We start from the raw sequence: 24,112 nt of genomic DNA, 5'->3' as shown, positions 1-24,112 counted from the left end.
CTAAATGTGACTGAACTGGAAAAGGATGTGTTTGGCATGTCCATAATATGTCTAGCACCTGGGTCTTCCACAGTCCTATGATCGGTTTCGTGAGGGATTGGGAGTAGATGTGGTATAAGGATAGATCACTGTATAGTGTAGATTAGCTGAACAACAGAGGACCTGTTTGGGAGAGATGGGAAGTATTGCGACTAGAATTTTCCTCATATCAGAGCAGAATGATATGTATTGTAAGCCCTAGTGATGGCTGTGCTGAAGTTGTTCCAATCTTGGAAGGTACCGGGTAATGCAGGAGAGAATGATATGTATTGTAAGCCCTAGTGATGGCTGTGCTGAAGTTGTTCCAATCTTGGAAGATACCGGGTAATGCAGGAGAGGATACTTTCTTGGCTCTGGGTCCCCATAACAGACAGTCCCAATAAAGCTGGATCCAACAAGGACTTTAGGATGCTACTATTTCTTCAACTGCCTGCACTCCCCGATGAAAAGAAGCATTACTCAATATCACTTTGGACTGGATATACTTTACCACACCCTCTGAGCATCATCAAATTTCCTCCTATTAATACATCTGAACAGGAATTTATTTAATATGTCAGCAGACCATACCTACATAAAGATGCTCTAAGACAAAATCAAAACATTTGTAGTGTCTTCTCCTTTTATACCAGTTGGCATTTGAAAAAGAAACATCATTAACTAACCCTTCGTGTACAACCAATTAAGTGGATGTCATTTTTCATTAAATCTCAGTACACATTTAAGGATTTAATAACAAGCATTTCTCCTTTTCTGAAATTAAAACATTGTGCTGTTTAAACAGATAACTTTATTAACAAAAGGTAATAATGTACATGAAAAAACTACAATAAAAATCAAGTCTTTGTGAAAATTCGTTCTATTGCTGGCAATCAGTCTGTCGAGTACTGTCACTGACTTCATACACTCCAGTTCATCGAAGTGTGAATTTATCCCGAACACCCTCTGCAGCCACAGTGAATACATTCCACAATGCGACCCTGCAAACAGAAATGCATCAAAAAATAATATCAATCTGCATCACTCAGTGGGGTAAATAGTGTACACTATAGACAGACAACACAGAAGACTCAAAGCAATATGGTGCAATATCATATGAATTTGACTACACAAAATAATTATTTTCCTTAATCATCATCATCATCATCATCATCATCATCATCATCATCATCATAGACTGATTATGCCTTTCAGCGTTGTCTGGAGCATAGCCCCCCTTATACAGTTCCTCCATGATCCCCTATTCAGTGCTAACATTGGTGCCTCTTCTGATGTTAAACCTATTACTTCAAAATCATTCTTAACCGAATCGAGGTACCTTCTCCTCGGTCTGCCCCGGCTCCTCCTACCCTCTACTGCTGAATCCATGAGTCTCTTGGGTAACCTTGCTTCTCCCATGAGTGTAACATGACCCCACCATCTAAGCCTGTTCGCCCTGACTGCTACATCTATAGAGTTCATTCCCAGTTTTTCTTTGATTTCCTCATTGTGGACACCCTCCTGCCATTGTTCCCATCTACTAGTACCTGCAATCATCCTAGCTACTTTCATATCCGTAACCTCAACCTTGTTGATAAGGTAACCTGAATCCACCCAGCTTTCGCTCCCAATACAACAAAGTTGGTCGAAAGATTGAACGGTGCACAGATAACTTAGTCTTGGTACTGACTTCCTTCTTGCAGAAAAGAGTAGATCGTAGCTGAGCGCTCACTGCATTAGCTTTGCTACACCTCGCTTCCAGTTCTTTCGCTATGTTGCCATCCTGTGAGAATATGCATCCTAAGTACTTGAAACGGTCCACCTGTTCTAACTTTGTTCCTCCTATTTGGCACTCAATCCGTTTATATTTCTTTCCCACTGACATTACTTTCGTTTTGGAGATGCTAATCTTCATACCATAGTCCTTACATTTCTGATCTAGCTCTGAAATATTACTTTGCAAACTTTCAATCGAATCTACCATCAAAACTAAGTCATCCGCATATGCTAGACTGCTTATTTTGTGTTCACACATCTTAATCTCACCCAGCCAGTCTATTGTTTTCAACATATGATCCATAAATAATATGAACAGCAGTGGAGACAGGTTGCAGCCTTGTCTTACCCCTGAAACTACTCTGAACCATGAACTCAATTTACCGTCAACTCTAACTGCTGCCTGACTATCCATGTAAAGACCTTTAATTGCTTGCAAAAGTTTGCCTCCCATTCCATAATCTTGTAGAACAGACAATATCTTCCTCCTAGGAACCTGGTCATATGCCTTTTCTAGATCTATAAAGCATAGATACAATTCCCTATTCCACTCATAGCACTTCTCCATTATCTGCCGTAAGCTAAAGATCTGGTCCTGACAACCTCTAAGAGGCCTAAACCCACACTGATTTTCATCCAATTGGTCCTCAACTAATACTCGCACTTTCCTTTCAACAATACCTGAGAAGATTTTACCCACAACGCTGATTAAAGAGATACCTCTGTAGTTGTTACAATCTTTTCTGTTTCCATGTTTAAAGACTGGTGTGATTACTGCTTTTGTCCAGTCTGATGGAACCTGTCCCGACTCCCAGGCCATTTCAGTTATCCTGTGTAGCCATTTAAGACCTGACATTCCACTGTATTTGATGAGTTCCGACTTAATTTCATCCACCCCAGCTGCTTTATTGCACTGCAATCTATTGACCATTTTTTCCACTTCCTCAAATGTGATCCTATTTCCATCATCATTCCTATCCCATTCTACCTCGAAATCTGAAACATTACTGATCGCATTTTCACCTACATTGAGCAACTCTTCAAAATATTCCCTCCATCTTCCCAAGGCATCCACAGGATTCACCAGCAGTTTTCCTGACCTGTCCAAAATACTTGTCATTTCCTTCTTACCTCCCTTTCGAAGACTGCTAATTACACTCCAGAATGGTTTTCCAGCAGCTTGACCCATAGTCTCCAACCTGTTTCCAAAGTCTTCCCACGATTTCTTCTTGGATGCTGCAATTATCTGTTTGGCTTTGTTTCTTTCTTCAACATAACTTTCTCTGTCTACCCGGATTCTGGTATGTAGCCATTTTTGATACGCCTTCTTTTTCCTTTTACAGGCTGCCTTGACCGTATCATTCCACCAAGCTGTTTGCTTCTTCCTACTTTTACACACTACTGTTCCAAGACATTCTTTAGCCACTTCTAGTACTGTGTCCCTGTACCTTGTCCATTCCTTTTCCAATGACTGTAATTGGCTACATTCAACTAACTGGTACCTTTCTGAGATCGCTGTTATGTACTTGTGCCTGATTTCCTTATCCTGAAGTTTCTCCACTCTTATCCTCCTACATATGGACCTGACCTTCTGCACTTTCGGCCTCACAATCCCAATTTCACTGCAGATTAAATAATGATCAGTGTCATCAAAGAATCCCCTGAATACACGTGTGTCCCTCACAGCCTTCCTGAATTCCTGATCTGTTATTATATAGTCAATGACAGATCTGGTTCCCCTGCCTTCCCAAGTATACCAGTAATGTTCTTATGTTTAAAAAAGGAGTTTGTGATTACTAAGCCCATACTGGCACAGAAATCCAAGAGTTGTTTCCCGTTCCTGTTCGCCTCCATATCCTCTCCAAATTTACCCATAACCTTTTCATACCCTTCTGTTCGATTTCCAATCCTGGCGTTAAAATCACCCATGAGCAGAACACTGTCCTTGTCCTTTACTCTAACAACTACATCACTGAGTGCCTCATAAAAACTATCCATCTTATCTTGATCTGTCCCTTCACAATGCGAATATACCGACACAATCCTAATTTTCTTGCTAGACACTGTCAAATCTATCCACGTTAGTCGTTCGTTTACATACCTTATTGCAACTACGCTGGGTTCCATTTCTTTCCTGATGTAAAGCCCTACACCCCATTGTGCTATTCCTGCTTTGACTCCTGACAGGTAGACCTTGTATTCTCCCACTTTTCCTTACTAAAGTAATCAAATTAATTTGAGTAATGCATTACCCCCCTGCAAAAATAAAAGAAGAGGCAAGTCCACATTGACCAATTTAAGTCACTGGATGGTTGGTTGCAGAGTTAAGGGATTAAACAGTAATGTTGTCAGCCCTTGGTAAAGAGAGAGATCTGGAGTTATTGATGTCAGCCAGGAATTTTGAGTTATGAAAGTGTATAGCAGGGTTAAAACAAGACATTGAAAGCAATGTTGATGCCACAGCTAAAAAATAATTCAGGGAGGTAAAAGTATATGAAATGGTCCAGAATGCTGATCAGAGAGCTAACAAATACCTCCCTAGCGCTCATTTGTGCCACGTGAAACCTTGTGTGTAACTGACCCCTTCGAAGACGAAGGGCTACAACAGTTACGGAGTAAAAAATGCCTTCTAGAGGGGAGGATTCGCAACAGTAATAGGAAAAATGCTAAAAATGAAATGAACATCAAGTCAGTAGGTGGGTGGGTGAATGTCCTGAGATTCAACATTTGACAGGGGCCATCCCTCAACAGCAGCCGCACTCCCCTGATCTATTACAGTCAAGGTGTTAAAGATGGGGACAGCACCTACTGTCTTTGAGAAAGTATAAAAATCTGCTCCACTGTTGTTTCGTCTTCAGCCAGCAGGCAGGTTACCAAGACCTTAAGGTCTTGTCTTTATCAGAATACTGCTCCTAAAATGTAAAATAGGCTGCAGCACAAAAATGGGCTACAAGCAGCTAAACGCAACTAAAACAGAGTAAAAGAGAGATGACCAAGGCAGCTGGCAGAGTCGATGGTGACCCAGACCCCGCATGCAGCAGGACACGCTGTGGCGGTGCAGTTCCTTTCGTCCATTACCTGCACCTACTTGTGAACTCATTGCAGCAGATCACCAGTAAGAAAGCTGAGCAGAAACCTACCGTACGGCAACACGCATCAGGCTGCGTAAAACTTAACTATTCCAAAAATCAGGAAAAGGTCTGAATTTCGAATGAAAGGTAGAAATACTGGCAACTTAAGTATATTCTGAATCTTGATAATGTACATGTTCCCTGCCAAGCCCGTGCTAATCTTAACACAGTCCTGCACAAACCCTTTCATTCAGGTAAGTAAGTTTATGGTAACGTATTTCCCGAAATCTGAGCAGCTACTAAGCATGGATTGTTCATAAATGAAAACGCTTGCCATACTATTACGTTTATCAGTGTCTAATGCACTCAAGTTTTTAGTCACCCATCTGCTCAATACACCACATGGAATTACTGTCTTTTCTCATACACAAAATTACTTAAAAAACCTGTACTTTCTGAAAAACACACGGAATAAATATACCTTCAGTTTAAAACACTTTTGGAACATGTAGCACAACTAAAACCGGCAAATTGTAACTTCCTGCAGAGCTTATACTACACAAGACCGTGCCATTGAAGGGCTGGGCTCCTACTACTTTAGACTGCTGTAAGAATTCTATATATCCAAGAGAAAAGATGCACGAAGAATACTCTGTTCTGATTTGTCAGTTTTCTTTAAGCCAATAGAAAAACATTATTCTCCTGCGTTAGTACGCACTTTTCATGACTAACCAATTACCAAATAACATACTTTTGAACTGTACTTTTTCCACCGAAATAAATACTTCCATTCCGATACTTTGTTTATAATTTACGTTAATAACTATTTTCATTTGCACTCAAATTAGCTTTCCTTTTACCATAAACTTACTTAACGTATTGTGATACAAAATTCCCCATCGTCTGCATTCACAATGTTAAAACTTTCTCAGCCTAGATCGTACAGTGTTTATTAGTAGAACAGTGATACACACATTTACTTTACACCACATTCACGCATCATTCACGTTACTAAAAGCATATACGAAACTGTACAAATATAAATAAACAAAAAAAGCCTTCAATAAATAAACAACAATTCACAAACACATTCTCTTGACCTGTTTCTGGAATGTCTCTGAGCACTACTGGACTCTGATGGATGAAAATTAGAACTACATACTCAACCATATGTCACTGTGCACACGAGTCATTCTCCTGATACACAGGCTCTCGACACGAGTAACATGTGATGCCACGCCTCAACCCCAATGATCCTGCCCCTGCTCCAAAAGTAGTTTAAAATGTTATAGCTAAGAACGAAAACCACATTCTCAGCGAAACAAGGAAACCCATTCAACTGCCTGTACATTGTCTGCAGATATTAGAGATGAGGAATCCAGAAGATCATGGTTAGCAGGGAGAACTATAAGAAGGAAGCACCACCATGATGTACACTACCATCTGTAAGGCTTCACAACCAAAACATGGGGGTGACTCATTAAACAAGATTAAATTATGGATTGGTCTGACAACAGATGCGGAGACAACATGGGTTTTCTTCAAGGAGGAGCACTTTGAAGCAGTAGCCTCCCTGGTAGTGTGCAGTTTATCAGAGGGGGTAGTAGTCCAATGCATGATGTTCCACCTCTGACTGAGAAGAGGTCTTATTTGCACCCTCAAATCTGCACCTGAGATGATTAGTAAGTAATGTCCTTAGTGATATATGAATGTGTAAGTGGCACAGGGAATTTTTCCGGACAGGTTAAAATATGCAATTTTCCCTACTGTCAACTTTTCCAAAATATTTAAAAACAAAGTACTCAAGAGAAGTCTCATACTTAAGTGGAAACAATTTACTTAGCATGTCACAGTTTGGATTCTAGAAGAGTTGCTCGAAAGAATCCTTTTTATACAACCACTCATCAAACGGCACAATTCACAAATAATAAAATATCATTAGCTAGTATTTTCGTGATGTTCCCAAGGTATTTCATTGTGTACATCTGTTACTCTCTTTGAAAAACTTAAGTTTTATGGAATTGATGGCTTCAGCACAGCTGGTTTGCATCATACTTCAACGGAATAAAAAAGTTGTGCTGAATAATTCAATGTTGGAAGTGTAAAAATGTTTATTGTTGCAACAGTGCATATGGAGTACATGAAATTATTTTATTTACAGTTTAACAGCACAAGTGGTTCTGGCATACCAGGTATCAATCCATGCTGAAACACCCATTTAGTATGTTGTGTAGCCTCCATGGGCAGCCACTACTGTGGCATCCAGTCAATTGTATAGATGGTACATACTGTCCTGGGATATGTTATGCCACATCTGCTCGACCTACTCACATAGTTCTGCAGGCTGTTTGTTGAGGAGGCACACTAGTCACTTCTCGTCCCATTGTATCCCACATATGCTCAAACTGGGGACAAGTCCAGAGATCGTGCTGACCAGGGAAGTTGCTGCGTATCTCGCAAAGCACGTCTAGTCTCGCACGCAGTGTGCGGGTGAGCATTACCCTGTTGGAACAACACATCACCTTCCTCTTGAAAGGACGGCGGAATGGGTCTAACAACACATCTGCACTAAGCGCTGGTCATCGTCCCCTCCAGAAACACAAAAGATGAGTCATCGTCCCCTCCAGAAACACAAAAGATGAATGAGATTTGTAGCTAATCACAACCCACACCACAAGCCCTGGGATGGGGCTAATGTGTGTGTGACAAGATCACTCTAGAAGGCAGCATTTGCCAAGTCTACATCGTATGCGCAAACAATCACTTGCAAGTAGGCAGAATCTCCTTTCATCACTGAAGACAATGGCATGTCGTACCATCTTACAAGTGATCCTCTGATGGCACTGGTCCAGCCATTAATGTTGATGCTGTGGTGAGAGTAGAAGACGGGCTAGAGGTCTGCAGCCCTTTAGCCTCACAATAATAACCAGTTTGCAATAGTTATTGCTCACCCCCCCACCCCCCATCTGTGCTTTGGTAGTTATTTTATAGGGGAAGGGGGGGGGGGGGGAAGAGGAGCAAACTCCAAGGTCATTGGTCCCTTGTTCCTGGTAAAATAATTACACAAAGGAAATAAGGAAAGAAAGAAGACATACATCACAATAACAGGAGAAAGGAAGAGCCAGAAGAATGACAGAAGGACAACCAACACTACTATGGACAAGACAGGAAAATAAAACCACAGAGGATACAAGAAACAGGTAGAATGAGTAAAAACAAGAGAGGACATGACGGTGGCTGGCCGACCACGAAAATAAAAAGGAAAAGCCAGCCACTCTGCAAGACATTAAAACATCCACCCAAAAAGCATTAGAGTGGAGAACACAAAGGACACGTGCTAAAACTTATATAGAATTACAGAACCCTCCGTCACATATAAAATGTAAAACTAAATTAGCCAATGAGATATTGTCAGCTAAAATTAATGGCAACAAGTCCGGTAACTGAAGAATCCATCACAGGGCAGCCGAAGGACAGCTCACCAAGATATGGGCCACTGTCAGCTGAGCACCATACCGACACTGAGGTGGGTCATCATGGTGGAGAAGGTAGCCATGCGTCACCCAAGTGTGGCCAATGCAGAGCTGGCAGAGAACAACAGAGTCCCTGTGAGAGGCTCTCATGGAGGACTGCCACACATTCGTAGTCTCTTTAATGAATGGCACACAGTTTGTTGTGCGTGCTGAGGTTATGCCCTTTCATCTCCCAAAGCCGCAAAACCTTACAGCATAGTACTGAATGCAAGTCGGTTGCATAGATCTTCAAAAGCTGTTTCCGTGTAGCCTGTTCTCAAGTTCGTTGCCTGGGATTCCGACATGACCTGGGGTCAAGACAAACACCACTGAATGACCACACCGTTTCAGGGCATAGATGGACTCCTGGATGATTGCTACCAAAGGATGATGAGGGTAACACTGCTCAGTAGCTTGTAGGCTGCTCAAGGAATCAGTACACAGAAGAAACGACTCCCCACAGCATGAACGGATGGGCTCAAGAGCACGAGATATAGCCAACAGCTTGGCAGTGGCATCATGCAAGGAATGCTGTTCAATATGTCCTCCATGGACATACATGAAGCCGACGTGACCATCAACCATTGAGCCGTTGGTGTAAACCACTTCGTGACCTTGGTACATGTCAAGAATCATGAAGAAGTGGCAGCAGAGAGCCATGGGATTAATTTGAGTACTTGGGGCTATGTGAAAGGTCCAGACGAAGCTGCGGCCTAGGTTTAAACCATGGAGGTGTACGTGAATGGACCTCAAGTACAGGTCGTAAAAGCAAGGAATCCAGTTCGGAAAGAAGAGATCGTACACGAACTGCAATTGGAAGCCCTGACCTTGGCTGCCAATGCGGGAGATAAACCACCGTGGGTGGGAAAAGGAGATGGTGATTCAGATGTGCAGGAGAACTACAAACATGTGCACTGTAACTGGCCAGCAGTTGTCCATGTCTACCCTGCAATGGAGGGACTCCGGCCTCCAAAAGCACGCTGGTCACCGGACTCGTCCTAAAAGCTCCTGTCACTAGGCGAACGCCACAGTGGTGCACTGGGTCGAGTAAACATAATGACGAGGGCGCCGCAGAACCATAAACCACACTCCCATAGTCACAGCGGGATTGAACAAGGGCTCTGTAGAGTTTCAGCAGCGTAGAGAGACCTGCATCCCAGTTGGTGTTGCTCAGGCAGCAGAGGGCATTGAGGTGCTGCCTCCACTTCCGCTTAAGCTGACGAAGGTGAGGAAACCAAGTCAATCGGGCGTCAAAAACCAGTTCTAAAAATCGATGTCACCACTACAGTGAGTGGATCGTCATTAAGGTAAAGTTCTGATTCTGGATGAATGGTACAATGCCGACGGAGGTGCGTAACACACAACTTTGCGGGCATAAACTGGGAACCGTGGGCTAGAGCCCATGACTGCGCCTTGTGGATGGCTCCCTGTAGGTACCATTCAGCAACAACAGTACTGGTTGAGCAGTACGAAATGCAGAAATCGTCTGCATACAGAGAAGGTGAGATGGACGGCCCTACAGCTGCTGCTAGACCATTAATGGCAACTAAAAATAGAGAGACAATCAATACAGAGCCCTTCGGGACCCCAATCTCCTGGATATGGGTGGAACTATAGGAGGCACTAACTTGGGCACAGGAAGTACAAAGCGACAGGAAATTTTGGATAAAAATCGGGAGTGGGCCTCGGAGACCCCACTCATATAATGTGGCAAGAATATGTTGTCGCCAGGTCATGTCATACATTTTTTTGTAAATCAAAAAAGATGGCAAGCAAGTGTTAGCGTATGAAAAAGGCTGTGCGGATGGCAGACTCAAGGGACACAAGATTATCGGTGGTAGAGCGACCCTGGCGGAAGCTGCCCTGACATGGAGCCAGTAGGCCATGTGCCTCTAGGACCCGACCTGACCCAACCCAACTGCTGACACACCATACATTCCAGCAGCTTACAAAGAACGTTCATGAGGCTGATGGGCCGATAGCTATCCACATCAAGCAAGTTTTCATCAGAACTGAGCACCAGAATGGTGCTCTCCCACCATTGGGATGGAAAGACTCCACCACACCAGATCTCGTTGATGACAAGATGTCGCTTTTAGTTAGATGAGATATGTTTAATCATCTGACTGTGTATCCAATCTGGCCCAGGAGCTATGTCAGGGCAACGTGCAAGGGCACTGAGGAGCTCCCACTCTGTAAATGGTGTGTTATAGAATTCACTGTGTCATATAGTGAACGAGAGGAATTTCCCTTCCAGCCACCATTTGAGAGTGCGACAGGTGGGAGTAATTCTCCGATGCAGAGGCTTGAGCATAGTGCTTAGCAAAGTGCCCGGCAATCGCGTTTTCAAAGGTAGATAACATGCCATTTATGTTATCACTGGGAACACCTGTTGGATCTGGTACCCGAAAACACATTTGATCTTTGCCCAAACTTGGTAAGGATATATATGGTTGAGACATGTCTCAACCAACACTCCTGTTTCCCTCATTTGATAAGCTGGCGAATGCGGTCACAGATCTGTTTAAAGGCTATGAGGTGCTCCAGGGAAGGGTGCCGCTTATGTTGCTGTAGAGCTCGCTGACGTTCCGTAATTGCTTCAGAGACTTCTGGTGACCACCAAGGGACAGCCTTTTGCAGGGGGCACCTTAAAGAGTGAGGGATTGTGTTTTCTGCCACAGAAACGATTCCTGTAGTCACCTGCTCAACCATCACATCAATGTTACCATGTGGAGGAGATTCAATGGCGACAGCAGAGGTGAAAGTATCCCAGTCTGCCTTGTTTCAAGGCCATCTGGGCAGGTGTCCATGGGCCTGATGCCGGGGCAGTGACAGGAAGATGGGGAAGTGGTCACTACCACGCAGGTCATCTGTGCTCTCCAATTGATAGATAGGAGAAGTCCTGGGCTGCATACTGATAAATCAATGACCAAGTAACTACCATGAGCCACACTGAAATGTGTGGCGGCCCCTTTATTTAAGAGAGAGGTCGAGTTGTGACAGTAAATTTTCGACCTCCCTACCTCAGCCAGTGAGAATGGCGCCACCACACAAGGGGTTATGAGCGTTAATATCTCATAAAAGTAGGAAAGGTTTAGGGAGTTGATCAATCAGTGCAGCCAATATGTTCAGGGGCCCTGCACCATCTGGAGGAAGATATTCGTTGCAGACAGTTATTTCCTGCATTGTCCTTATCCTGACAACCAAAGCTTCAAGAGGGTTTTGAGGGGGCACAGGTTCACTACAGACTGAGTTTAGGACAGAAACGCAAACTACACTATGGAATGGTCCAGTTGCTCAGTGATGTTTTTATGGACCTTAGGTCACGTCAGAATGCTAAGCAACGAACTTGCCGACAGGCTGGCCAAACAGGCTAGGCAGAAACTGCTTCTGGAGATGAGCACCCCTGAACCTGACCTGGGTTCTGACTTACGCCGCAGGATTTTTTTGGCTTTGGGAGACAGAATGGCATAACCGTAGGCACAACAAACTGTGTGTCATTAAGGAGACTACGAATGTGTGGAAGTCTTCCATGCAGGCCTCTCGCAGGGAATAACTTGTCCTCTGCCAGCTCCACATTGGCCACGATTGGGCGACCCACAGTTACCTCGTGAGCCACGAAGACCTGCCTCAGTGTCTGTGCTGCACCTGGTTGACAGTGGCTAATCTTCTAGAGCACTGTCACACTTTGACTGCCCAGTGACGGAATCTTGAGTTACTGGACTCGTTGCCGTTGATTTTATCTGACAACACCTCACTGGCTGATTTACTTTTACGTATTATTTGTGAGGGTGGGTTTTATGATTTTATCTAAGTTTTAGCGAATGTCCGTTGTCCCTCTGTGTTGCAGAGTAGCTGGCTTCTCCTGTTTATTCTCATGGTCAGCCAGCCATGGTCATCTGCTTTGTTGATCTACTCTCTTCATCCCGTTTCTTGCGTTTCTGTGGTTTTCTTGTCCCCCTTTTGTCCATTTACTCATCTGTTGCCCTTCATTGTCCTTGTGATTTTTCCTTTCATTTTCTTTTGTTCTGTCAGTCTCGTTTGTTCTATTCTCAAACTTGGGGCATTGTTTTATTCGGAGCAACGGACTGATGACCTCTTAGTTTGGTCCCTTCCTCCCTCTTTTAATCCAACCTTTTGTGAAGCATTTGTGGTACAAGTTTAGGGAGGTGTAGGGCTTGTCCAAAATGCACTCTGGCTCAGTCTTGATAAAAACAGCATCCTCTGCCCAGTCACGGGCATTACTCATTTGTGACAAGTTCGGGATGTATCCATTACCATCACACCCCATAAGAGCTTAAATATGGTCCATGGTATTATATTCCACATGGACCTTCTTTTGCAGTCTCACAGCGAGCTGCACGCAAATTTAGAGCAGCGAGGTGTTCATTTCGCCTGGCGCGTTCATCAGGGTCTGAGGGATAATCAGGTTGTCATCGGTGCCTTCATCTTGGCTTTCGAGGGTGACATATTGCCTGAGAAGGTCAAGGTGATGGTCTGCCTCTGACGACAAGCTATAGATCCCTCCCCCTAAGCAATGCTTTAAGTGCCTGAAGTTCAGCCATAAGTCTTCCCACTGTACTTCCAGTGTCACATGTCAACATTGTGGACGTCTATTACATCCCAATACTCAACGTGCCCTGCCTCTTATCTTGTCAACTGCGGAGAACATCATTCACTTTGCTCGCCAGACCGCAAGTATTTACAGAAAGAGAGGGAAATCATGGAATTTAAGACCCTGGACCGACTGACCTACACTGAGGCTAAGAGGAAATTTGAGCACCTACAACCTGTGGCTATGACCACCTCTTACACCACTGCTACGAGAATATTTTTCGTCCCATCAGTTCCTCACATTCCTGTCGCCTCTCGGAACAAGAAGACTTAACTTAACCTGCCCCCTTGATGGTGGGGGACATTTCACTCCCTGTTGCTCTCGCACCACCTACTTCGGGAGCAACACCCCCCCCCACCCCCCCATCGGTGATATCAGTCCCACTTCTGAGCTGGAGCACTGGTCACTAGCTTGTAGGCTGCCCAAGGAATCAGTACACAGGAGGAATGACTCACCTGGGCACGAGTGGATGTGCTGATGAGCACGAAATATTGCCACCAGCACTGTAGTGAAACCACTGCACGCATCGGGCAAGGAGTGCTGTTCTACACGTCCTCCATTGACATACGCAAAGCCAACTTTACCATCGGCCATCAGTGTAAACCACTTCACGGCCCCGGTACATGTCGAGAATCTAAAGAAAGCGATAGCGGAGAGTCATGTGAAAGGTCCAGGCAAAGCCGCAGCCTAGGTGTACACCATGGAGGTGAATGTGAATGGACCTCAAGTATAGGTAGTAAAGGGAAGGACTCAGTTCAAACAGAAGGGATAGCCCTGACCGGGCTGCTGATGCGAGAGACAGGCTGCCGGGGGTGGGAAAAGGAGACATAATTTGGATATGCAGGAGAACTATGAACGCGTGTAACGTAACTGGCGAGCAGTTGTGCATGCCTAACTTCGAATGGGGGAACTCCGGCCTCCACCAGGACACTGGTCACCAGACTCATTCTAAAAGCTACCGTCGCTAGGCGAATGCCACAGTGGTGCACTGGGTCGAGTAAACGTGACACCCAGGCCGCTGCCGGGGTGCTGCCAGCATTTCTGCTTAAGATGGCGAAGATTAGGTAGCTAAGTCAATCGGGCATCGAAAACCAGTCCTAAGAATCGATATGCCTCCACTACAGTGAGTAGATTGTCAGTAAGATAAAGTTCTGGTGCCGGATGAACAATGCCGACAGAAGTGCACGACACAAGACTTTGCAACTGAAAGCTGTGGCTAGAGCCCATGACTTCGCCTGGTGAATGGATCCCTGTAGGCGCCGCTCAGCAACACCAATACTGGAGGAACAGTAAGAAATGCAGAAATCAACCACATACAGAGTAGGCAAGACGCATGGCCCTACAGCTGCCATTAGACCGTCAATGGGCACTAAAAATAGAGAGACAATCAATAATGCAGCCCTGCGGAACCCCATGCTCCTGGATATGGTTGGAACTATGGGAAGCACTAACTTAGACACAGAAAGTACGAAGCGACAGGAAATTTTGGATAAAAATCGGGAGTGGGCCTCGGAGACCCCACTCGTATAATGTGGCAAGGATATAATGTCGCCAAGTCGTGTCATACACTTTTCGCAAACAAAAAAAAGATGGCAACCACGTGTTGGTGCCTGGAAAAGGCTGTGCGGATGGCAGACTTGAGGGACAAGATCATCAGCGGTAGAGAGACCTTGGCGGAAGCCGCCCTGACATTGAGCCAGTAGGTCACACGACTCCAGGACCCAACCCAACTGTCGACACACCATACGTTCCAGCAGCTTACCACGAATGTTCGTGAGGCTGATGAGCCAATAGCTTTCCATATCAAGCGGGTTTTTATTGGGTTTGAGCACCACAATGATGGTGCTCTCGCACCATTGCGATGGACAGACGCACTGCACCAGGTGCAGCTGAAGACAACGAGGAGATGTCACTTTTAGTCAGATGAGAGATGTTTAATCATCTGACTGTGGATGCAATCTAGACCAGGAGCTGTGTCCGGGCAATATGCCAGGTCACTGAGGATAGGCCACTCTGTAAATGCGCCGTTAAAGGATTCACTGTGGCATGTAGTGAACGAAATCACTTTCCTTTACAGCCACCATTTGAGATTGTGACAGGTGGGGGTAATTCTCCGATAGAGAGGCTTGAGTACAGTGCTCGCCAACTGCAATTTTGTCAGTAGATAACACGCCGTTTATGTTAACACCGGGAACAGCTGTTGGGGTCTGGTACCCGAAAACACATTTGATCTTTGCTCAGACTTGGGGAGGTGACATATGACACCCAATGGTAAGACATCTCTCTCCCACACTCCTGCTTCCGTCGTCTGATAAGACGGCGCACGCGGGAACGGAGCCGTTTAAAGGCTGTGAGATGCTCCAGGGAAGGGTGCCGCTGTAGAGCTCACCGACGCTCCTTAATTGCTTCAGCAACTTCCAGCAACCACCAAGGGACTGTGTTTCACCACGGGCACCCTAATGAGCGAGGGATTGCGTTTTCTGCCCCAGAAACAATTCCTGTAGTTACCTGCTCAACCATCACATTGATGTTACCATGTGTGGGAGCTTCAATGGTGACAGCAGAGGTAAAAGTTTCCCAGTCCGCCTTGATTAAAGCCCATCTGGGCAGGTGTCTGTGGGCATGGAGGATGACATCATCATGAGACTGGGAAGCATGGAACATTCAATGAGGCAGTTTATGCCTCAGGGTCACCGGCTGCCACCGCTTTATTTCCTGAGCAGTCTGTATCCATGGTGTCTGAGGGTCCAACAGGATTTAGGTCCTTGGCTGACACTAGGATCTCCACCTCATCCCCAGAAGCAAAGCTCGTAGGTAGCAAGGGTGTGGGTGCACCGGAAGTCCCTTTGTCTTGGGGACCATCTGTTTGGATTTCTCTCGCTGCTCCTTGGGTTTCTCTGGCTGGGAGGGACTGAGAATGATCATGAAACCCTATGACCAGCTACTTTTCAGCAATTCAGCAACTGGTGGGAGTCATCTTTCCCACTAGCAGAAAATCTGGGAAGGAAATGACACAAGGGGCCCCTTCCTAGTGAGAGGTGCCGAAGAGTACTTACGCTTCTCCAGCTGAGAAGTGGGGACTGGTGCCCCCGATGGTTGGGAAGGGGTGGGGGGGAAGCATGCTCCTGAGGTAGGTCATGTGGGAGCAACAGGGAGGGAAGTGCCCCCCACCATCAAGGGGGCAGGTGTAGTTTTCCGGCTCAGAGCCGACCGGAATTTGCGGAACGGATGGGGCTACAACTGTTCTCATAGCGGCAGTGTAAGAGGTGGCCATAGCCACAAGATGTAGACGCTCAAATTTCCTCTTAGCCTCAGTGTAGGTCAGTCGATCCAGGGTCTGGTATTCCATGATTTTCCTTTCGTGCTGTAAAATCCTGCAGTCTGGTGAGCGAGGGGAATAATGCTCTCTGCAAATGACACAGATGGGAAGCGGGGCACATGGAGTATTGCGATGTGATAGACATCCACAATCTCAACATGTGACCTTGGAAGTACAGTGGGAAGTCTTATGGCTGAACTTCCAGCACTTAAAGCACCACACATGGGGAGGGCTATATATGGCTTTACATCACAGCGGTAGACCATCACAGCGGTAGACCATCACCTTTACCTTCTCGGGCAATGTGTCACCCTCTAAGGGCAAGATGAAGGCACTGGTGGCAACCTGATTATTCCTTGGACCTGTTGGACACGTCGGACAAAATGAACGCCTTGTCACTAAGCTTGCGCGCAGCTCCTCGTCAGACTGCAGAAGAAGGTCCCTATGGAATATAATACCCTTGACCATATTTAAGCTCTTATGGGGCGTGATGGTAACAGAAAAATCACCCAGCTTGTCACAAGCGAGTAATGCCTGTGACTGGGCAGAGGATGCTGTTTTCATCAAGAATGACCCTGACCGCATTTTGGACAAATCCTCCACCTTCCCAAACTTGCCCTCTAAATGGTCTACAAAAAACTGTGGTTTCATCGAAACAAAGGAGCCCCCATCAGTTCTGTACATACGAGGTACTGGGGTAAATAAGGTTTGCTGCCATCCTTAGCCGGGCATTCCTCCCATTGTGTGGCCAGAGAGGGGAATGATTTAGGGTTGTACTTCCTTGCATTTTACTGAGATGTGGAACACGGAGGGGCTGCTGGCGTTTTGATCACCTGCAAGAGATGATGTGGTACACTTCATCGTGCATCATCCGCCCTGATGCCACCCACTCTGACCACGGACCCTCCGCATTGGTGCCACCCAGCACCAGCAAGGGCCACCTGGCAGGAATGGCCATTGCCGGGAGTCTTGATGCCCCAGGGAGATGGGCATCAACTCCATGGCATACATGGGGAGTTAACAGTGCAGGCATCAGCAGAGCAATCACTGTGTTGTCAGAGGGCTACAACCAACAGGGTACATGGCAGCCCCACCTTAACGGACTGGCTACCGTGCTGGATATGTGGTGCCAAGAAGTCCATGTTCATCGTCAGTGCAGAAAGTGACACTGCATAAGGCATGGTGGAAAACGCATCCAGGAAGGTGTCCACGCCTAAGAGATGGAGAATTAGCGGGACAGCCATGCGACGACGAGAAAGTGGGCTAAAGATCTCAATGCATGATGGACACAATGCACCATGTAAGGCTCGCTATTTGGAAAAATTCAGAAAGATGGAGGTCAAACTCTACCGAGGCCATCACACAAAGGCTGAAACGTGTGGGACTCCTTTTAGTCGCCTCTTACGACAGGCAGGAATACCTCAGGCCTATTCCAACCCCCGGACCCACAGGGGGAGACACCTGTGGTGTGTGATTGTGCAGAACCTCGTCTATAGGTGTGGTCCACAGATACCAACATCGTTGCACAACTAATGCAGTATGTACAATTTGTGTGGCAATTTTCTAAAAAGCCCATCCCACCGCTTGAAACACCCAATTCAACCCCTTTCAAACTCACTGAGTCAGCTATAGGAAGCACGAGAGTGCATTTGCAGCATGGTTGCCTGCTTGCTTCTCACTGTGAGCATTCCCTATTAAGGGTGTACATGACCCGGGACAACCAGGAGATCCGGGAAAAACCCGGGAATGTTTTTAGAATTATGGGAGTTTTTTCCATTGTTTTAGTTTTCAGGTAATTTTTGTAATTCTGACTGGTAAGAAACGATACTCTAACAAAGGATATTACTGTATCCCGCTACTGCAGAATAATACTTCAACAACAAAACATAAACGAGAGAAAACGAAAATAACTTAAACTGCAAAGGAAATGTGCCATACACGACGACACACAGTGCTCATGCAAGCGTCTGCCAACAGTAAAATGTGTCAAAGGCTTTAGGAACACTATGCAAGCTTCATAACAACAAATTGCCTCCGACGGGCGTGAAGTTACAACTGTTTACATTAGATTCGTTTTAGCACTTATGAGCGGGCTCATGCGCATGTGCAGTTGAGTCGCGTTTGAGCAGTAGATTCTGTTGCTTCGGGCTACAGGAATGTGGCTGTTGGCTGTGCAAGCAGTCTCAGCAAGTAGCTAGATGCTACCGGGAAAAGGGGGCGCGAAATTCATATTCTTGAGGGAAAAACAACTTGTTTCACAAAGCACCTAGCATCCAGCGGAAGTTGGTCTATAGATTATTCGTATGATTTTGAAACACATCCCTGTTGGTTTCTGAACATTTTTGAACACATTTTAAATTGATTAAAGTTGATTTTTGAATGAGTGCACAGTGTACGTAAAGTCTCTGTCATAAGAATCCTTGTTGCATCTAGAAATAAATTTTCCGCAGACAAAAGGGGACAGGACTATATGAGCTGAGCGGATTGAAGCTGCACAAATGAATGCCAAACGCTGTCTGATTATGTCGATTGGGTTTGCGAATGATCAGCGTTGTTATAATAACTAGCGAAATCCATAGATGCAGACTACCAGACTGGAAATAAACGACTAACAGGAATAACACGTGAGAAAGATTACGTATTATCTTCTCAGTGTATCTGAGAAAATGAAATTTTTGGTGAGATTGCTACACTAGTAAGGAACGATTGTACAGTCCCCTGCTAGCAGCCGCTTACGTTCTATTGTGGAAGTAATTGGTGATGACAAGATCGTTTGTTAGAACAAGGAAGGAGAAGAAACGAAAACATCACACATTATGGAAGAATAAGACGCTTTTTGTGTGTAGTAGGCCTAACAGGCATTTGATATTGGTACTTTGTGATTTATATTCCGCCATGTCATAAAAATGACCACTTGTGCCAAAACAGTCTCGTGTGTGTTACAAAATTGCTGCAATATTAGAAAGGCCTATTTTGTTTTATCTAGCAGACAATAACAATATAGACGTAATCAGATTGAGAAACCACACCAGTCTTGGGTATTACTTGTATTAACAGCTTTTTCAGTACTACATAACGACATTTCGAATTTTCATGTAGCAAAAGGTTTCACGAACTTTGATGAGGTAATAGATTCCTTCGCACAAAGGGAAGCATGCCATGTAAAGCTGTAGCAACATAAGAGAAAAATTCTAGGAGCCAAGGATTGAAGAAATCTGTACTTTCTTGCTTGTCTTTTGTCTTTATTTGTTTTATGTATCCTATATTTAATTTTATGTCAGACAAAACAGCAAGTTATTAGCTAGTAGGCAATAAAGAGTGCAAATTTTCTGAAGAGTTCTTGTTCTCTCGACGACAGGGAGCAGGAGAGGCACCACAGGACATGTCAATTTCCACTGTCCTGAATATAGTTTGATGGCGTCCGTTACAAAATATACGTGTTTTAATTCCACAGAGTGAAATACAGTGACGTGCGATAGAAAAATGCTGTATGAAGAGGCATAGCACTGCACTTTGGCACACTTAAGACATTATAACACGCTCACATTTCCTAGAACACATATGTTTTATGTTTCAGACTTTTCAGAAAGATGTGCGCTACAAGATGAACATATTTTTGAAAAATCGATTTTTTTGGTATTGAACCGTTTCGCAAATATTGTAGATTCGGGGCTGAGGCGCAGAGCAGTCAGAGTTATAGTGGGTAGTCTCCAAGTGATCCGTGTTTATATTTACTTATTTTGCTGTTTCCTCTTCGTTTACTCTCATGTCAAATGAAAACAAATGGATATCTGTGGCCAGGAGTTATCAAGTGAATTAAAATACATTCACATAATTACGGAAGGCTAAAATATGTTATCAGTTTCAGTTTTTATTTTATTTCCACCTTTCTGACAGTAGAACAAAGAAGTTATTTTTGTCTGTTTGCTAAAGAAATTTGACTTTAATTAACCTTTTCTGCAGAGGCAGTCAATGTATTTGAAACAAAATGTTTAATTCCACAGTACTGGTTAGTTTCAACTGTTCACTGCACTTAAAGTGCATGTTTTTCCATCTTCTAGCATGTATGGCATTATGCCATAATAAAGAACCAAACATGATATAATCCAGTACTGGTGCTCCAAGAAAATTTACATCCCAAAAACCATACTGAAAAGCTTCATTGGGAATCTGGACATACGAATGTCCACATACGAATGTGCACATTTTAGTATGGTTCACAAAATTCCGATGCTTTTGGAGTATCCTCTGATGTATGCTCTTTTAGTGTTTTACACGTACGTACGTACAGGCTTCTTACGTCATGGTAGCTGCGCAAGCGCGGTGTCTTGTGTTATCTGCGCTCTCTGGCAACTGCTGAAACGAACCTATTTCTAACAGGTCGTGGGAAAATATTGCAAATGGTGGTTTGAAAAGCATTACTTTCAAAGTAAACATCCTTTTACGTAAGTTGAACTATGTGCGAGAATGTACTATGAATTTCTTAACTCTCAGAGCGTTCGACTCTGATTTAAAAATCAACTTTGATGATGAGGCATTTAGAAAAATTTCGAACCCTTTAGATCAGACATTTATGCCAATATCAAAAATTTTACTTTCACATTTGTATGATGGATCTTACAGTGTAACACGTGAAAAAAAGATCAACACTATACATGAAAGATCAGCTTCTCTTGCATATTATTAACCTCAGAGACCAATATTATATGTGAAAGCTTTGCTTTTCTTGTAGTAGCACTATGTGTGTTAATTTAAACTACACTCCTGGAAATTGAAATAAGAACACCGTGAATTCATTGTCCCAGGAAGGGGAAACTTTATTGACACATTCCTGGGGTCAGATACATCACATGATCACACTGACAGAACCACAGGCACATAGACACAGGCAACAGAGCATGCACAATGTCGGCACTAGTACAGTGTATATCCACCTTTCGCAGCAATGCAGGCTGCTATTCTCCCATGGAGACGATCGTAGAGATGCTGGATGTAGTCCTGTGGAACGGCTTGCCATGCCATTTCCACCTGGCGCCTCAGTTGGACCAGCGTTCGTGCTGGACGTGCAGACCGCGTGAGACGACGCTTCATCCAGTCCCAAACATGCTCAATGGGGGACAGATCTGGAGATATTGCTGGCCAGGGTAGTTGACTTACACCTTCTAGAGCACGTTGGGTGGCACGGGATACATGCGGACGTGCATTGTCCTGTTGGAACAGCAAGTTCCCTTGCCGGTCTAGGAATGGTAGAATGACGGGTTCGATGACGGTTTGGATGTACCGTGCACTATTCAGTGTCCCCTCGACGATCACCAGTGGTGTACGGCCAGTGTAGGAGATCGCTCCCCACACCATGATGCCAGGTGTTGGCCCTGTGTGCCTCGGTCGTATGCAGTCCTGATTGTGGCGCTCACCTGCACGGCGCCAAACACGCATACGACCATCATTGGCACCAAGGCAGAAGCGACTCTCATCGCTGAAGATGACACGTATCCATTCGTCCCTCCATTCACGCCTGTCGCGACACCACTGGAGGCGGGCTGCACGATGTTGGGGTGTGAGCAGGAGACGGCCTAACGGTGTGCGGGACCGTAGCCCAGCTTCATGGAGACGGTTGCGAATGGTCCTCGCCAATACCCCAGGAGCAACAGTGTCCCTAATTTGCTGGGAAGTGGCGGTGCGGTTCCCTACGGCACTGCGTAGGATCCTACGGTCTTGGCGTGCATCCGTGCGTCGCTGCGGTCCGGTCCCAGGTCGACGGGCACGTGCACCTTCCGCCGACCACTGGCGACAACATCGATGTACTGTGGAGACCTCACGCCCCACGTGTTGAGCAATTCGGCGGTACGTCCACCCGGCCTCCCACATGCCCACTATACACCCTCGCTCAAAGTCCGTCAACTGCACATACGGTTCACGTCCACGCTGTCGCGGCATGCTACCAGTGTTGAAGACTGCGATGGAGCTCCGTATGCCACGGCAAACTGGCTGACACTGACGGCGGCGGTGCACAAATGCTGCGCAGCTAGCGCCATTCGACGGCCAACACCGCGGTTCCTGGTGTGTCCGCTGTGCCGTGCGTGTGATCATTGCTTGTACAGCCCTCTCGCAGTGTCCGGAGCAAGTATGGTGGGTCTGACACACCGGTGTCAATGTGTTCTTTTTTCCATTTCCAGGAGTGTAATAACTTTCCTTGTTTGTGTGTTCGTGCTACTTAACAGTGATATTGCTGTTGGCTGACTACATCACGTGTCCTATGCTCTGAATATCCGCTGTCATCGGCTGGCGAGATCATGTGACACGAGCTAGACTGGCTTACAAAAGAGCATCGCAATCTCGATTTCAGTGACTCAAAGTAACAAGCGGCGTTTGTTGGAAATCCAATATATACTTTCGTAATACAAAAAAAAGCAGCGTATGTGTTGCTGCACATCACAGATATTTCCAAAACTGTGTCTTTATCCCTGAGTTTCATTTTCTAAAGTACAGGGAAATTCTACGCCTGTGTATCAAACCATAACCACTCAAAGGATTGATAAGTTTTGCAGTTCCGATGGAAAATATAATGTTACTTAACATGATAAAAGTGTGTTTTCATCTAGGAGAAAGTATTTTTAACCGGGAAAAATCTGGGAATTTTTTTCTTTGTCCGCACATCCACCCTGTATTAAATGGTAGACACTGATGTTGCTCAGGTAACTATGCCACTGTGCTATCTGTTGGTGGACAATGCTGAAACCATTATCAGAACAGGTACTATTCCACAGGTGGGATGTCTGTAACTGGATCAAAATCGACATCATTTATTCCAGGTGTACTATTCAACAAGTGTTGCATGTACAGAGTGTGAAGGAGGTCTTCCGAATACTCTACTCTATGAAAAACCGTGAGAGAGAGACTACAGGGAATATGTAAAACAAATTTATGCAAAAATTTTCTGTTTTCTGTTTTTCTGTTTCATTATGGACTTTTACACTGCTCAAGTGAGATGGTGTGTGTGTGTGTGTGTGTGTGTGTTGATATTGTTCATCTAAAACAATAATAAAAAATAATTTACTACAGTTTAAAGGAGAATGAACTGCTAGAATTAGTGCCACCTTTCATTTGCTTATTAATAACTATACTATTTTAATGATACTCTTGTTATATTTGTGGGTATGTGGCACAACATTTGACTGAACTACCAAAGACGTGTTACTGAACTCCAGCCTAAGTATGGAAGATACTTAACATCCTGAAAGCTTTGTCTTGCACTGCACTGAGTGAGGAGCTGACCATAGGACACACATCTGTACACAATTAGAAACAAAGCAGTATATGGTAGGTATATGTACGATTGTGCCGTTGTGTCATGGCCAAATGTTTGGACTGTATCCAATCAGCAGCTATGCATATTTGTGGAGACTGTATTATAATAACTTCCTAGGACCTTAATACATGCAAATTTGGCAATTCTTCACTCTTGAGACGACAATTCTATCTCGCCACAACATGTTGCGGATCAGATCCTCTATCAAGTATCCATTACAATGGAAATGGTAAAATCACAAAATCTGTTGCAGATTATGTTTCAGTGGTCAAATAAATCAAAATCTAAAGAACGATGATCGTACAGTATGGCTAAATCCAGGCACACCCAACAGCGCACCCTTATAATCAGTTTTGCAGAAGATATGTGGTCTCAATCAGCAATCGCTAGCTTCAGAAATTTACTCTGCAGGAAATTCATTTTTTCATGGCCAATTGGGATGGGGGACTAGCCTCCTCAGTACTGACACTTCTGTTGGTGACAACTGTGGAG

General features: G+C 44.8%; 1 protein-coding gene across 1 annotated transcript in view; it reads right to left on the bottom strand.

Annotated features, from left to right (window-relative positions):
* Positions 1–812: 812 nt before the first annotated feature.
* The window catches only part of LOC126162450 (protein BUD31 homolog), a 47,991-nt gene continuing 24,691 nt past the window's right edge, over positions 813–24,112 (bottom strand). The window contains exon 5 of the mRNA XM_049918967.1: positions 813–1,019. Coding sequence (XP_049774924.1) covers positions 969–1,019 — 51 coding nt within the window. The 3' untranslated portion in view covers positions 813–968. The remainder of the gene's footprint in view (positions 1,020–24,112) is intronic.

The sequence above is a fragment of the Schistocerca cancellata genome, chromosome 2 (assembly GCF_023864275.1).
Source record: "Schistocerca cancellata isolate TAMUIC-IGC-003103 chromosome 2, iqSchCanc2.1, whole genome shotgun sequence".
In the NCBI taxonomy this organism is placed as follows: domain Eukaryota; kingdom Metazoa; phylum Arthropoda; class Insecta; order Orthoptera; family Acrididae; genus Schistocerca; species Schistocerca cancellata.
Note: the sequence above shows the minus strand (reverse complement) of the source record. Positions and strands in the feature narration are given on the sequence as shown.